Source organism: Heptranchias perlo, chromosome 8 (assembly GCF_035084215.1).
Source record: "Heptranchias perlo isolate sHepPer1 chromosome 8, sHepPer1.hap1, whole genome shotgun sequence".
NCBI lineage: Eukaryota > Metazoa > Chordata > Chondrichthyes > Hexanchiformes > Hexanchidae > Heptranchias > Heptranchias perlo.
The window spans coordinates 89,874,182-89,890,983 of record NC_090332.1 but is presented as its reverse complement, the minus strand read 5'-3'; the positions used below and the strand labels follow the sequence as shown (position 1 = coordinate 89,890,983).

General features: G+C 41.5%; 1 protein-coding gene across 6 annotated transcripts in view; it reads left to right on the top strand.

The window, feature by feature from the left end:
- Window positions 1-16,790, top strand: part of cep68 (centrosomal protein 68) — a 35,529-nt gene extending 18,739 nt beyond the window's left edge. For 5 of the 6 annotated variants that reach the window (XM_067989504.1, XM_067989505.1, XM_067989502.1 and 2 more), the window contains 5 exons: window positions 4,146-5,675; window positions 5,931-6,053; window positions 7,358-7,454; window positions 11,968-12,134; window positions 14,483-16,790. In XM_067989504.1, coding sequence (XP_067845605.1) covers window positions 4,155-5,675; window positions 5,931-6,053; window positions 7,358-7,454; window positions 11,968-12,134; window positions 14,483-14,524 — 1,950 coding nt within the window. In that variant the 5' untranslated portion in view covers window positions 4,146-4,154 and the 3' untranslated portion in view covers window positions 14,525-16,790. Of the gene's footprint in view, window positions 1-3,134; window positions 3,451-4,145; window positions 5,676-5,930; window positions 6,054-7,357; window positions 7,455-11,967; window positions 12,135-14,482 lie in introns of those variants that run through there. The other variant, XM_067989501.1, reaches the window with a different exon arrangement.
- The last annotated feature ends 12 nt before the right edge of the window (window positions 16,791-16,802 follow it).

Here is a 16,802-nt window from a genome sequence, read left to right as displayed (position 1 = left end):
TTGGTCAAAGAGGTAGGTTTTAAGGAGCGTCTTAAAGGAGGAGAGAGAAGGGGAGAGGTTTAGGGAGGGAATTCCAGAGCTCAGGGCCGAGGCAGCTGAAGGCACGGCCGCCAATGGTGGAGCGATGGAAATCGGGGATGCGCAAGAGGCCGGAATTGGAGGAGTGCAGAGATCTCGGAGAGTTGTAGGGCTGGAGGAGGTTACAGAGATAGGGAGGGGCAAGAACATGAAGGGATTCGAAAACAAGGATGAGAATTTTAAAATCGAGGCGTTGCCGAACTGGGAGCCAATGTAGGTCAGCGAGCACAGGGGGTGATGGTGAACGGGACTTGGTGTAAGTCAGGATAGGGGCAGCAGAGTTTTGGATGAGCTCAAGTTTATGGAGGGTCGAAGGCTTGGATGGAGGTGGCCCACAGATAATGCAGTTTCCTGGTCCATAGGAGCTGAAAGCAAATGAGTCTGGTTTCTGAAGAAGTGCACAGGGCATAGATCTCTGGGCACAAACCAAAATTGAGTGTTGTGGCACTTTTGGGGAGAGGGCATGCGAAGCGTAGAAACTATCCTCTTCGTGCGGGGACACAAAATATCCTGTAATGTGGCAAATAAATGCAAGGATCTTCGAAGAACCTGCGGCTTTGACCCCTCAGCAGCAAAGTGTGGGGAGTTTACACAACTGATGTGCACCTTTTAGAGAAACTTCACGGCCATCTGCAGGGCAGCCTCAGAAAGAAGAGAGAGAGAGAGACCTGTGGGTTTCAACTCACTCCCGGAGCCTGTTGTGGGATTTGACAGGCCCAGGTTTCAGTTCACGAAACTGACGATGACAGGCTGATCACTCCTCTGTGGGATCCTACGGTCTGCTCCCGCACAGATCACCCGCAGGGGATGAAAGGGTTAAATTACGAGGACGGGTTGCGTAGACTGGGCTTGTGTTCCCTCGAGTATAGAAGATTAAGGGGTGATCTAAACGAGGGGTTTAAGATGATTAAAGGAGGGCAGATGGAGAGAAACTATTTCCTCTGGGGGGAGTCCAGACAAAAAATATCTGAGCTTGTTGGTCTATCAATGTGCAGTGTCACAGTGCGTCAAAAGTTGGGCGTCTCAGTCAGGACACTGGGGGAGCTGCCCCCTCACAGAAAGCGAGGTTTGGGGAATCTAACTCTACACCTCCCTAGCAACTCACTCGAGTTGGCAGAGGCCATTGATCGAGAGGCCTGTCTGCACTTCCGGCTCGGGAAAATTTGAACCCTTCCTGAGATCACCGCTTGTATCAGTCCCAATAATAGACATTACTCTCCTCCCGATCTGTGTCCCCGAACCACAGTGAAGCTAAATATTACTGCCCCAGTTCCGAGCCAAAGAGCTATAACGTGGAAACATGCAGGCTGTAAAAACAGAAAAAGAATTGCAGGGTCTCTGAGGTATTGTACTCTGGTCAAAGTGTTTTACATTCAACTTGTCATCCATTTTAGTCTCCTGGTAACTGATGTGAATAACAGTCACTAGAGTTTAGAAGCTTAGAGCCTGGGTAGTGTGCAGTTGTTACCTGCCTTGGAGAACCTTGCCCAGTGAACTGTGAATTCTTGCACCTGTTTCCATTGCACTGTCAAATAATTTGCATAAAGGGTTTTTCTTATCAGTGATAAGAAAGCTGGAACTTGGTGTAATATTTTCTTCGTTTTCTAGCTGTGTTTGGGATGTCATTTAAAATTATTCCAAAACAAGCCACCCAGTAAGCAGCCTTTATAGACCGTGACCTGGATCAGTTTTAAATCCTGAGCTCTGACAGTCACAAGACAGCTACACATGACCAAAGATATTTAGCCCAGTTTAGTTTATCTATCCAGGGAAAAAAAGAAACCCACATTCCCTCATCGTGTGATCTACCTGACTCTGGTACGAGTGCCTCCACTACCCTCTCTGGACGTGTCGATCACTTTTGCGTGTCCTAAATTTTCCTGTCGCCAGTTTTAAGCTATGACCTCTTTTTCTAGGTTGCTGGCGTACATTGAAATAGTGCTTTGGATTAACTTTATCCGTGCCATTTAATATCTTCTACAAGATCCCCTTTCTGCCTGGTTTCAAAACTAAACTGCTACACATCCACTTGGCCACCTCAGATGAAGTGATTCTGACTGTGGAGCTGGACTAATGACCCTCTAATCGGAGAGTCCAATTTGAATTTCTATTCTTGATTAATATTTGCATTGAGATTAACTGGGTGGCTTTCCATATTTCTGTTAGAACACTATCGTACACTGTTATTAATTTTGTACTTTTGCAATGCACCTAATTCTTTTGGTTAGCAGCAGGATTTATTTCGGCACATGTAAAACGCCAAGCCCCAGGTGACCTGGTACCACTGTGTTAGGATCTCTTGTTTAGTACCATGGAGCAGGAATAAATACAGGTATGCGCCCTGTTTTACTGTGACCTTGAGCTGTGTTGAACAGGGAGATGCTTAGTTGGAGCTGCTACATTTTAATGTTAGGGAGGGGGGGGTTAATTGGAGGGGCGAGTCATGTCTGGGTCCTTGGCACCATCTAATGGGTGGATACAAGGGACATTGCTGACAGTCTGCACCCACCCACCCACCCAGTGTGCCAGCACTCTCCTCTGCAAAATGCAAGGCCAGGAGGACAGAGCGGGGTAGAGCTTTCCTGATAAAATACCCGCATGGAAAAAAGACACTTTTAAAAAAAGTGGTAAGAGTCTTTAAGACTGTAGTCATAAAGCCAATAGGGAATTAAGGAGAAACTTCTTTACCCAGAGAGTGGTGAGAATGTGGAACTCACTCCCACAAGGAGTAGTTGAGGTGAATAGTATAGATGCATTTAAGGGGAAGCTGGATTAACACATGAGGGAGAAAGGAATAGAAGGATATGCTGACAGGGTGAGATGAAGTAGGGAGGGAGGAGGCTCGTGTGGAGAATAAACACCGGCATAGACCAGTTGGGCCGAATGGCCTCTTTCTGTGCTGTAGACTCGATGTAACTCATTACTTTACAGTTTTTACTTTTCAGACAATGCCAGCAGTTGTAAATGTATACGTTATAGAGGGTCATGACCTTGAAGATTGAGACTTTTTCTGACGTTTCAGCCAGAATAAACCCCAAGAGGTACATACGGTAGATGGAATTATACTGACTTGGAAGCTGATCACCCTGAACTTGTTCACAGTGTCCATTAATTATTGTTCTCCAATGACATTGATTCATCTCAAAGGAAAACATTAGTTCCTTTTTAACTGAGAGAGATTCCAAAAACCATCAACATTTGAATGACAGGTCATTGGAGCAAAGCCAAAAGAAAGATGTCAGAATTGTACCTTCATCTAGGCACTCAAAAATCTTTTTAGGAAAATCCGTAACTGATAAAACAAAATCGGTCAGCTACAAGCAGATGTCGAGTCAATTCAGGGGCCATACTTTAACATCTAGATCTAAGCAGGTGAGAAATCTGAATGTAGTCTCTGCATGTAGATGCAAATTTGTCCATTATTTTCAGATAATTAGAAGCTTGAACAATACATATTAAACTACTTTGAACATTGGTGTTTAAATTAATTATCAAATTCACTTCAGCACAAAAGCAGGGTTACTAGCTAACTTTTTGTTCAGGGCTAGAATCCCCATATTATTTCTATTTGCATTTGAACTCTTTCCTTCCTCTCTGCTTTTCCTTTCTCTCCATTTTTGTCCCTCCTTTTTTCTCTTTCTCCCTGCTTCCTCTCCTCTCTGTCTCTCCTCTTTCTCTCAGTCTCTCTGAGAGTTTTTCTCTCTCTGTCTTTCTCTGTTTTCTGGAGAGATAAAATGACTCTGAGAGCTGCAAGATTGTTGTCAAAATGTCGCTAATGCCCTTTTACCGCCTATGATAGGATAATGGGAAAAGCTTTGAGGGGTTATTAGTGTTTCTGCGATTAGTTCTGCTCATTATGTTGAAAAGCTGCTCCGTTCTTGTGGCTCTATCTCTGATTGGCGCTCCCTTTGAGCGCAGCTCAATGTTTGGTGCATGGGATTGCTGAATTTACCATTATATTTCCAAAGAAGTCTTTAAAACAGAGAAACAATGGAAAATATCATGTAGAAATTTGATGTTTTGTATAGAGAAATGCATATTTAATAATCTCTTCACCCCCTTTTAAGGGAGTTGATATGGAGGAGCTGAGTAAAAGATATTCCCTCCCAAGTTCTGGATATTCATCAAGAATGGGACCACAGCAAAGAGTGAACGACAGTGGGACCGACTATCTGCCCTTCGAATCCTTCCAGTCTTTGTATTCTGATCACCTGAAATCTTTGCCATCGTCAGTTTCTCAAATGTATGAACCAGGTGGTAGATTTGACCTGAAGACAACGAGACGTAGTGTTTCATCACCGCCATCACCACCACCACAGAAGTATGAGTTTGAAAGATTGGTCAGTCGAAGATGTCTTTCTGCTCCGAGATACAGTCCTTGTCTCGATGCTTCTACTTTCTCTCAACATTTGCCAAAAAGAAAGACCACTTCAAGCATGCAAGATGTAAAGTTATACAAAGATACGTCATTGGACCAAATTTCTATTGGGTGCCATGCCTCTACCCGCACACCCCTATATAGAAAAGAGATGCTGCCCTACACATCAGAATACTGGGCGTGTACACTCCCTGACTCGTTCTTACCATCTAAAGATCGGACTTTACCTGATTGGGACCCTGATGAAGAATACCAGGCTTTGCTTGATTTTACATATCCCTTAAGACCAGGGCATTTCACCTCCAAGGACTCTTTAGATGGCGATTATTTGTCCTCTGACTCGTATTTAAAGGATTCGGGCATTGTGGCTGACAGTTTTTTCCCCTCTCTGTCAAATACATTAACATCAAAGAGTATGCTGTCATCCCCTGCTTACCAGTCTAGCACCAGCCATCCTTCTAACACAACCTGGGGCTATAGTAATCGTGGAGAAAGCATTGATCCTCCTCGCTGTTCCTCCAGCCCATTCTACATGTATAATCAGCCTTTCAATGTGACCTTCCATCCACCCTATAAAACGAGTACAGCTCCAAGACCCATTGTGGAATGTTCCACAATCAATGAAACGCAACTTTCAGAAAGTTTAATTAACTCTGCAATCGCATCTGGCAGCACATTGGCCACTTCCATCGGAGACTCCAGTTTTCTCTCCAAGAGCCCAAATGAAGGATTTTTCAACCAATTAATATCAGGAAGAAACCCTGCAGGCGTTATACCCACAACACAGATACTGCCCTTAAATAAGGACTGGGATAGCGATGAGGAGTATCTGACTCTTCCCTTTAAGCTGAATGAGTTGGAAGTTTTAGCTCAGCAGTTGGAGGACCTCTCTGTTCACTTGGATAACAAGTTAACTTGTGCGACCGATACAAAAGGGGGGATTGAAAAGAAAACAAAGGACAATGAAGGTGGCACTGAGGATATTTTGATTAACCACGGCAACAGTGCTGAAGCCACTCAATTGAGCTGTCCACTGGAAAGTGGCCCCACAAACACACTCAAGGGTTCAGGGAGTGAAGATACAATCACGGAATTGAAAAAGGCCAGCATCTTTCTAAAAAAGTTAGGCAGGTGGCCTGGTTCTCAATTGATGTCCAAGCGGCAGTTCCAACAAGGCAGCGAGGAGCAGAATAAAGACTGTCTTCTGGTTCATGTTCAGGTGAAACTTTACATTTCTTGAAAGCTTTGCGTTTCAGCCAAATACCTTCACACTAGCAGAATAGAGGGTTTTTTTTGCTTGCATGAAATTTTTGCTGTCCTTAAATTAAGCAATCTGGAAACAAAAACAAATTTAAGATGCTGGAATGAATGAAATTATAGATGCAATGGTTTTAATTTTGAATTAAGTTTTTGTTTTCCAAACCTGAGGAAGTTCTAATGATGATCTAACTGAGCAGATGTTTTGTTCAAATAGAACTTCAGCACTAAGCTGGAAGAAATGATCCAGTGGTTATATGAAGTTGTAGAGACCACAGCGAACTGGATCCCACCACAGCCCAAGATGGATAGCATAAAGTCCTCTCTCAATGTGTACATGGTAAGTGTGTTCCCATCATGCTTTTACTGTTGAAAGTTATTTTTAAAAAAAATTTTACCATTCAAGATTTTTTTCCCTAAATGAATACTTTATGGATTTTAAAAAATATTTGGATACATTGAGCCATCGCAGAAATTGAGCTGATTTTTGGTTAGTCCTGTCTGCTTCATATCATCCTGATGTCTTGCACAGGCCAATTTACTTTTTTCAACTAGTATCTGTTGCTTAGCTGATCAGCTATAAATGTAAAAACAAATCTTTTGTTTTTTGATTGTAATAGTTCGGACTGTTTTGGAACAGTCTAGGAATAAACAGATCAGGTATGTTTGCAGTGCTCGATGTCTGTGATATGACAATTAATTGATCATTAATCAATCTCCCTTGGTGTTGTACACAGGGAGTCAAAACCAGGTGTAGACTTCAGGTGAAGCAGGGTTGGAGGGCAGGGAATAATTGGACCAAAGCCTGCAGATTGATTCAGTCCCCTTTTCAAAGTCATACATTCTGTCCTTATTTTTATATCTCCATTATAAATTCCTATACTGGAAAATGCCAAAGTAAAACTTGTCCCATTGTAATTATGCCCTCCCGCCAGCTGTAGTGCTATAAATGTGGACGTGGGAAGTGCTGACGTAGATTCTTAGTATCTCACTGGTCGATCTCCTGTGGCGTTACACACGGGGAGTCAACACCAAGTGTAATTTTTAGGTTGCGAGTTTAGAGAAGGATGAGTAATGAGGACAGAACAGGAAAAAGGGAGGGGAGGTGAAGGAGTAGGGGAGGAGAGGATACAGGGATGGAAAGAGCAGATCAAAGTGGAAGAGATGGGGATGGTGTTGTTTAATATTCCCCATCTCTCATACTCATACCCTACCCTTTTCCCCACCCCCCCCCCACCCTTTTTCTCCACTCCTCTCTCCCTTTCCCTCTTCTTCCTGCCGTACTCAACCCTCAGGGAGTTGGGGGAAACGGAGTTAGGACATTAGCCAAGCTAACTTTCTCAGAGGTGGGGGTTTGATGGACTGCGTGCGGTAAAATTGGATGCAGATGTATGTGCTGCTCTGGGTGGGGGGATGTAACAGACCTTTGACATGCTGCTTATTTGACAGGTAGGTGGGTGGTGGGATTTACTTGGTCCAGGGAGGGTCTGTGAAGATAGCGACAGACCAGGCAGAGAGCCACCAAACGAAAGGACGGTTATTACACCACGATGAGTTTACATGCTGTAAAATAAATGCAACATTTGATTTTCTTGTGTGTAGAGTTGATCTCAGAATTTGAGTTTTGTGTGTCTCTACTTACAGGCTTTTAGGAGTGATGTTAATGAACACAGAGGGCTGACTGAATCGGTCTTAAAGTCTGGAGAAATCCTGCTGCAGTCGGTGGCTGACACCACCCCAGGTATGACCCCATAGGATGGAGAAAACCCTATAACCTCATATTAAATGCTTTATTTTTATCTGCACCACTCTTCAAAAGGTTTATAAATGAAAACTCTAAAACACCCTTTGACAGTGAAACCTGCCCTTTATAGTGGGCTCCGAGTCAAAAGGGTTTTATTTACTAATTCTTTCCAAATTTCTTTTTATCTCTCCCTCGTCTGTTAATGAGCATTGGTCCCAATCGTGATGTGTCAAAAGCTTCCTGCCAGAGGTTTGTTAATGTTGGCACAGATTTTGGAATCCTGAAAATGATATGGTGAAACAAAAAATAAATCAGGAAGGTGGTCAGATTAAAATCACCTTTTTTAAAAAATGTATTATTTTAAGAAAAAACATAAAAAAGCAGATGGAATGGCCTTTTTTCTTTACAAAAAATATCAACTACTGGCATTTATATTGTGCCTTTAATGTAGAAAAACATCCCAAGGTGCTTCATAGGAGCATAGTCAAAAGAAAATGGACACTGAGCCAAAGGAGATATTAGGAGAGGTGGCCAAAGGCTTGGTCAGAGGTGGGTTTTAAGAAGGGTCTTAAAGGAGATGGATTTAGGGAGAGACTGCCAGAGCATGGGACACAAGTGGCTAAAGGCACGGCCGCTAATGGTGAGGTAAAGGGAGGGCCAGAGTCAGAGGAAAGGAGAGTTTGGAGGGTTGCAGGGCTGGAGGAGGTTACAGAGATGGGGAGGAGTGAGGCCATGAGGGATTTAAATTTGAGATGTCGGAGGACTGGGAACCAATGTAGGTCAGCAAGGACATGGATGATGGGTGAATGGGACTTGGTGCGAGTTAGGATACGGGCAGCAGAGTTTTGGATGAGCTGAAGTTTATGGATGGAGGAGGATGGGAGGCTGGCCAGGAGAGCATTGGATTCGTTGAGTCTGGAGGTGACAAAGGCATGTATGAGGGTTTCAGCAGAAGATGGGCCAAGGTAGGACATGGAGGTGGAGACGGGCAATGTTACAGAGGTGAAAATAGTCTCTGTGGTGGAGAAGATAGAGTTTAGGGTTGAATAAAACACCAAAATTGCAGTCTGGTTCAGCCTAAGGAGGTGTATTACTGTATTTCATTTTAAACATTATTCACTTCGAAGATAATTTTATTTGGAGAGGATTGAGGGCTAGGAATATGTAGTGTTTCTGAATTTAAGTTCATCTACAAAAAAAAGTAATTCAAAATAGATCTTCTCTACAATATGTTTTATTTTATCAAGCGAGCATCTTCACTTGTGACCTTTAAAGAACTTGCATTTATACAGTGCAGTTCACGACCTCAGGATGTGCCAAAACACTTTACAACCAATGAAGTACTTTTGAAGTGTAGTCACTGTTGTAATGTAGGAAACGTGGCAGCCAATTTGCGCACAGCAAGATCCCACAAGCAGCAATGAGATAAATGACCAGATCATCTGTTTGAACATAAGAAATAGGAGCAGGAGTAGGCCATGTGGCCCCTTGAGCCTGCTCCGCCATTCAATCAGATCCTGGCTGATCTTCGACCTCAACTCCGCTTTCCTGCCCAATCCCCGCATCCCTTGATTCCTCCAGAGTCCAAAAATCTATCTATCTTAGCCTTGAATATATTCGATGACTGAGCATCCACAGCCCTCTGGGGTAGAGAATTCCAGAGATTCACAACTATCTGAGTGAAGAAATTCCTCCTCATCTCAGTCTTAAATGGCTGACCCCTTATCCTGAGACTATGCCCCCTAGTTCTAGACTCTCCAGCCAGGGGAAACAGCCTCTCAGCATCTACCCTGTCAAGCCCCCTCAGAATCTTATATGTTTCAATGAGAGCAACTCTCATTCCTAAACTCCAGAGAGTATAGGCCCATTCTACTCGACCTCTCCTCATAGGACAACCCTCTCATCCCAGGAATTAATCTAGTGAACCTTCGTTGCACCACCTCTAAGGCAAGTATATCCTTCCTTAGATAAGGAGACCAAAACTGTACGCAGCACTCCAGGTGAGGTCTCGCCAAAGCCCTGTACAATTGTAGTAAGACTTCCTTACTCTTGTACTCCAACCCCCTTGCAATAAAGGCCAACATGCCATTTGCTTTCCTAATTGCTTGCTGTACCTGCATGTTAACTTTTTGTATTTTTTGTACCAGGACTCCCAAGTCTCTCTGAACACCAACATTTAATAGTTTCTCACCATCTAAAAAAATGTTTTTCTATTCTTCCTACCAAAGTGAATAACCTCACATTTCCCCACATTATACTCCATCTGCCACCTTCTTGCCCACTCACTTAACCTGTCGATATCCCTTTGCAGACTCTTTGTGTCCTCCTCACAGCTTACTTTCCCACCTAGCTTTGTATCGTTTGTGATGTTGGTTGTATAATGTATAAATTATTTTTATGCAGGTTAAAGTAATTTATGAAAAATCAGCACAACCGTTGCAGATAAGACCGTAAGAGATAGGAGCAGGAGTAGGCCATTCGGCCCCTCGAACCTGCTCCGCCATTCAATGAGATCATGGCTGATCTGATTTTTATCTCAACTCCACTTTCCCGCCCTTTCCCCATATCCTTTGACTCCCTTGCTGATCAAACATTTGTCTAACTCGGCCTTGAATGTATTCAATGACTCAGCCTCCACAGCTTTTTGGGGTAAAGAATTCCAAAGATTCACGACCCTCTGGGAGAAGAAATTCCTCCTCGTTTCTGTCTTAAACAGGCAACCTTACTCTGAGACTATGCCCCCTAGTTTTAGATTCCCCCATGAGGGGTAACATCCTCTCAGCATCTACCCTATCGAGTCCCCTCAGAATCTTGTATGTTTCAATAAGATCTCCTCTCATTCTTCTAAACTCCAATGAGTATAGACCCAACCTGTTCAATCTTTCCTCATAAGACAACCCTTCCATACCCGGAATCAACCTAGTGAACCTTCTCTGAACTGCCTCCAATGCAAGTATGTCCTTCCTTAAATAAGGGCACCAGATCTGTACGCAGTACTTCAGGTGTGATCTCACTAGCACCCTGTACAGTTGGAGCATGACTTCCCTGCTTTTATACTCCATCTCCCTAGAAATAAAGGCCAATATTCCGTTTGCCTTCCAGATTACCTGCTGCACCTGAATGTTGACTTTTTGTGTTTCATGTACGAGGACACCCAGATCCCTCTGTATCGCATATTTTGTAGTTTTTCTCCATTCAAATAATATTTTGCTTTTTTATTTTTCCTCCCAACGTGGATGACTTCACATTTTATTCCATCTGCCAAATTTTTGCCCATTCGCTTAACCTGTCAATATCCCTTTGCAGACACTTTGTGTTCTCATCGCAACTTGCTTTTCCACCTATCTTTGTATCATCAGCAAATTTGGCCACAAGACACTCTGTTCCTTCATCCAAATCATTGATATATATTGTAAATAGTTGAGGCCCCAGCATTGATCCCTGCGGCACCCCACTCATTACAGATTGCCATTTTGAAAATGACCCTTTTATCCTGACTCTTTGTTTTCTGTTAGTTAGCCAATCCTCTATCCATGCCAGTATATTACCCCCAACACCATGAGCTCTTATCTTGTGCAATAATCTTTTATGCGGCATCTTATCGAATGCCTTTTGGAAATCCAAATCTACTGCATCCATTGGTTCCCCTTTATTCACCCTGCCCGTTACTTCCTCAAAGAACTTTAATAAATTTGTCAGTCATGATTTCCCCTTCATAAAACCATGTTAACTCTCCTTGATTGTGTTATGAGCCTCCAAATGTCCTGCTACTACTTCCTTAATAATGGAATCTAGCATTTTCCCAATGACAGATGTTAGGCTAACTGGTCTATAGTTACCTGCTTTCTGTCTACAGAAAATTCCACCCTCATTCCTTTATAATTGCCCTTATTTAAGTTTAATACAGTAGTTTCAGACCCAAGATCCTTGCTCTCAAACTGGATGTGAAATTCGATCATGTTATGATCACTGCTTCCTAAGGGATCCTTTACTTTTGAGATCATTAATTAATCCTGTTTTGTTACCCATTACCAGATCCAAAATGGCCTGTTCCCTGGTTGGTTCCCCGACGTATTGGTCTAAGAAACAGTCCCGAATACACTCTATGATCTCCTCCTCAGGGCTATTTTTGCCAATTTGATTTGTCCCATCTATGTGAAAGTTAAAATCACCCATGATTATTGCATTACCTTTTTTACAAGCCCCCCTTATTTCCTGATTAATATTTTGCCCTACAGTGTAGCTACTGTTAGGGGGCCTATATACTATTCCCACTAGTGATTTCTTTCCCTTGCTATTTCTTGCCTCCACCCAAATTGATTCGACATCTTGATCTTCTGAGCCAAGATCATTTCTCACTATTACACCAATTTCATCCTTTATTATCAGAGCTACCCCACCACCTTTACCTAGGTGTTATTCCACGCTAGTTCAAATTTTAATGAGATTACTTATCAGTCATGTTTGTTATTTTGAGTGCTGCTTTTCTGAACACTATGCTACCATTTAGTTCTCAAGGATACACTCGAATTGATAGCAAAACAATCCAAGCAACTTACTGGGCATGCTGCACACCTGTACTCATCGGTCCTCACAGCCATGAATATGGCCAAAGATAATCTGGAGAACAAGCAACAGGAGCTTGAAGCTGCTGGACTGAATGGGCAATCAGCACAGGTAAAGACCGGGACTGTTGATTCAGAGATTCCTGCACATGGTGAATCAAGGGCTATGCTTATTTATTGTGCTAGTGCTATAAAATATATACAAGGTGCTGTTGCATCCTTTTAGCTTAATTCAGGTCACCAGTAACCTCTTGCTACCTGAATTTTAGTTCTGGGAAAAGGTTCTGCAAAAACAACTTTGCATTAAAAGCCTGAAAACTGGGATGTAAATTTTTTAAACTTGTTTTTCATACATAGCTTGTCTTAAAAGAGTCGATCCTCTTGGTTCAGGGATAGTCAGAATCTGGGAAATTAGTTCTAAATATTGAGAGATTGCAGTTAATTTTCATTGTTTTTTTCCACTGATGCGACTTACTGCTTTGCAACTCGATGTTTTTGTTTTAAGTAGAGATTGGGCTGGATTTTCCTGAGTGACTCAGACGTTGTAAAGACAGTTCCCCATGGTGTCCGTAATAATTCCTGCAGATTTGGTGGTCACCTGCTTTCATGCAATACCACTGAAAGCATGTGTTTGGGGTGTGTCCAAGGAGACATCCAACATTATAGTTAGGCATTTAAATATCTTAGTGGTGCTATTTGATCTGTTGTCCCAGTTTCCTTTAGGAATCAGAGCCTCCATAGACACTAATCGTAGTGTAGCGTAGTCATTATGTGCCTGGGCTAGTAATTCAGGGAACGTGAGTTCAAACCTCACAATGGCAGTTTGAGAATTTTAACAAAAAAAAAATCTGGAAATAAAAAGTAACCATGAAACTGTCAGATTGTCATAAAAACCCAACTGGTTCACTAATGTCTTTTAGGAATGTGACTCCATCCCACACCAACAATGGTTGAGTCTAATCTGCCCTCTGAAGTGGCCTAGCAAGCACCTCAGTTGGCTTGTACCTTTTCGTACAACCTGACATTACTGTATTGGTCCTCATCCTCTTACAAACACCTCCGGTTGAGGGATTCCCAGTAGGAAACCTATGGGTAGCAGCAATTGCAAAGTTGGAACAATTGGCACAAAACCTGCAGGCAGGGGGAAAAAATGAAGAAAAACAATTAAGTGATTTGAAATAGTTATTTTCACATTCCCCTCCATGATCTCCCATTTACTTATAATTACCGAGCAACTGTGGATGTGCAATTCACGTGGGTGTGATTGAGAGGACATCCTGTACGCCCAAACAGGATGTGGCTTGGACATCCCTTCCTCCAAATTAATATTGAAATGAAGCTCCTGCCTGTTTCTCAGTAAATCCCCAAAATAAAAAGTAATTTAAAGAATAGTTCCCTCAATTAAAAACATGGCTTTACATTTAAAATTTTACAATTGTTTCTCCCCCTCCTTCCTTATGAGCAGATTCGACCAGTATCACTATCAAAGTCTAGTGAGAATAGAGGAAAACAAGTGCATGTGGCTATAAAGTTATAATCTTCTGATTTTGGATTTAAAACTTTTTCATGTTTTTGTCAGAGCTCTTAAGTTTGCTGTTTGGAATTTAGATATGGAGTTACTAATAATTTCTTCCATGTTCACCAAAAACATTTGTAAAATCCTTGTCATCTTTTGTTTTAAATATGCTGTCAAGTTTTTCTAACCCGAGTACAGCTGAGAAAATCCCCAATCCAGTCCTTTTAATTAGTCTTCTATGATCTAAACCTTTTTTAAAAAAAACACTGAACTGAAGGATTTTTTAAATGCAAATACAGACCTAGGGTGTGGAGTTTAAAACTTACTTATGCTTTTGTGATCGTTCAGATAATGTAAACCCTACCAGGAGTAAATTTGTTTCCATGAGATGATGTTGCACTAACCTGTTTTGATCACTTATTTTGGTTTTATCTTTACCCTACAATGTATTATAAAACCTTTCCTCAGTAAAACATTGTCAATAGAAATGGCTTGACATTTCTAAAGGGTGGGGATTCTACATTTTAATTAATCTTTTTGAACAATTTAAAAATAAATAACTGCATCATTCTGGCTGTAGTGGTGCTTTGTTTGAAGGTGTAGTCTATAAAAAGCACAGTACATGACCAACTCTACTGGAACTAGTCATTTCCTATGCAGTTGCTAGTCAGTGGAAAAGCAGAACCTTGGGATCAGTTTACCAGTCATGTGATTCATTGAATCAGGTGAGTAAAACGTTAGGTGCCACAATTGACGCCTCGGTGGGTAGTGACTGAGGTATATATAAACAGCAGGAATTTGAAATGAATAAACTACACAGAAGGTTCTAGGAATTTTCTTTCTATATTGATAGATCTAATTAGTCTTCAATTTAAAGCTTTGTTTACAGGACATTCAAATTACACCCATAACAAAACTGCTGACTGTAAATATTGTTTTTCCAGACTGTGAAGATGGAAGGAAGCCTTCGGGAAGATGATGTCTGAAACCACATTAACTTGGATCATCCAATTTAAAATGCTGAGCACTGTGATGTTGAAGCTCCTTTTAGTTCAAGTTTGGGACAGAACTAATTGTCAAACTGTTGGTTGCAATTTTCACATTTTACAAAAATACCTGTTAAGCAAATGGGCATATACATTTTCTGCAATTAGTGTTTTTAAAGCTCTTTACTTAATGCAGTTAACACTCAGGGTTTTACTTTCATTGCCATAACTATTTTAATTAAACTTCAAACTGGTCAAATTTAAGTCATTAAATAATTCATGGAGCCAAATGGAACAAAATTATTGTTTTTAAACTGCATTAAACTACTTTGAATTGCAGGTAGATCACCTGTGACATTACCCAGGAGTAGCCCATAACCTGAGGTACAGTTTGAGGTTCTAGATGGACAATACTTCCGATCATTACTGTGAGTTTGGGAGTCCAAAATTCACTCCCTGCTGCTCAGGTCTCTGATATGGTGCGTTATCAGTCCCCAGATAAGTGGGAGGGTTATTACACACTCCTCTCTGGTTCTGCAAGCTGATTGCTATTGGATAAATTAAAAAGCACTGGAGTAATCTATAATTGAACAGCGAATAGGGATTCTGATTCTATAGATTTATTTTAGAACCAATCTTCCTCTTCCACCTAATTTGTCCCATAGAGGACAAACAGGAGTACCCCTATGGCCAGCACAACTAGAGGAAAGAGTGCCAAAGGGTCATCCCTGTGTTGACTTCCTCTGCTCAGTACCAGCCTCTAATGGCACAGAACCTACCCAAGGAGAAACAGCAGAGAATGAACTGTCCATGGCACAAGGTCTGAGTGCCACCCCACACAGATTTGAGTTATGTAGAGTACTGTAATGATGAGGCAACACAACATTCACCGTGACTAAAAACATTTCATGGCATAAAGGAGAGGAAGGTGGTGAAAGAAATTTTCCAGAGTCCAAATGTGTTAACTTGAGTTTTGCTTAGAGCAAATCATTTGCTACAGCACAACCACCTACAACAAATCTCTATTTTCTGCACCTTTGGCGTTACAGCACAATTTGCTACTTGATTGCTGCAATTTTGCATAAAGTCCTGCAGATAGTGTAAATACTGTATTTTTAAATCAGAACTTGGCAATAATTTGCTCTAGTTGTATTAAGTGGCTAGATGTAACCAGTTTTCACAATCTTTTCAAAATTACTTTTATGAATGAAGCAGTATCAAAGTTTTTGTATTATTACTGTGTAATGTGAATTTTTATTAAAGTTTTTGTTGCCTTATTTTAATCAATTAGCATGTGACTAGTTTAACTTGTTTTAGCACGTTTGTGGAATTTGAGCAAAAAGTAGCTTGCTTTAGAATGCAATTTTGCAAAAAGGGAGTGGGGGGGTAAGGTAAACAACCAACGGGAATGAATGATCCAAAGAGGAAGACTTATGTTTTGTTAATCCAAGAAAAACGGTGATCACTGCTACCAAATCCAAATAAAGTCCCAATTGCTTGAAAAATTGTGTTAATGTCCACTATAAGGTTGCACCATTTAAGTTTTACAATTTACAGTAAAAAGTGATGGACTTGACAAAACATTTAAGATTCTTGTTTGCTCCTGCACCAGAAGTTAACCTTGCAGGAAAGGACTACCCTTTGTCTTGCAGCCAAATACAAAAGAAATGAAAATGATTTGAAACGCTGCTTCTACACAAAACATCCAGTAAAAGAGTTTGCATTAATAAATGAGTAATGCAGTCACTGGTTTACAGAGGGTTGTGAGGCTATGGAATACCCTACCAGATCATGTCAGGTTAGATAAGTGGTTGAACGATAACTTGCATTTATATAGCGCCTTTAACATAGTACGTCACAAGGCACTTCACAGGAGCAAACTCAGACAAAAATTGACAGAGCCAAAGGAGACATTAGGACAGGTGACCAAAAGCTTGGAGGGTCTTAAAGGTGAGGTGGAGGGGTTTAGGCAGGGAATTCCAGAGCTTAGGGCCTAGGCAGTTGAAGGCACGGCTGCCAATGGTGGGGCGAAGATAGTGGGGGAAAGCAGAATTCTCGGAGGGTTGTAGGGGGTTACAGAGACGGAGACACGAGGCCATGGGGGGGATTTAAACTGAGAATTTTAAAATCTAGAGAACAAAGATATGGGAACAGAGCAGGCACATGGGATTAGGATAAACACCGACTGGTTGGGTCAAACTATAGTAATTTCTATGTAATTCCATGATTTATTTTGCAATCAATAAAATTAACTTGAATCATACAAGTCAATGTCTTC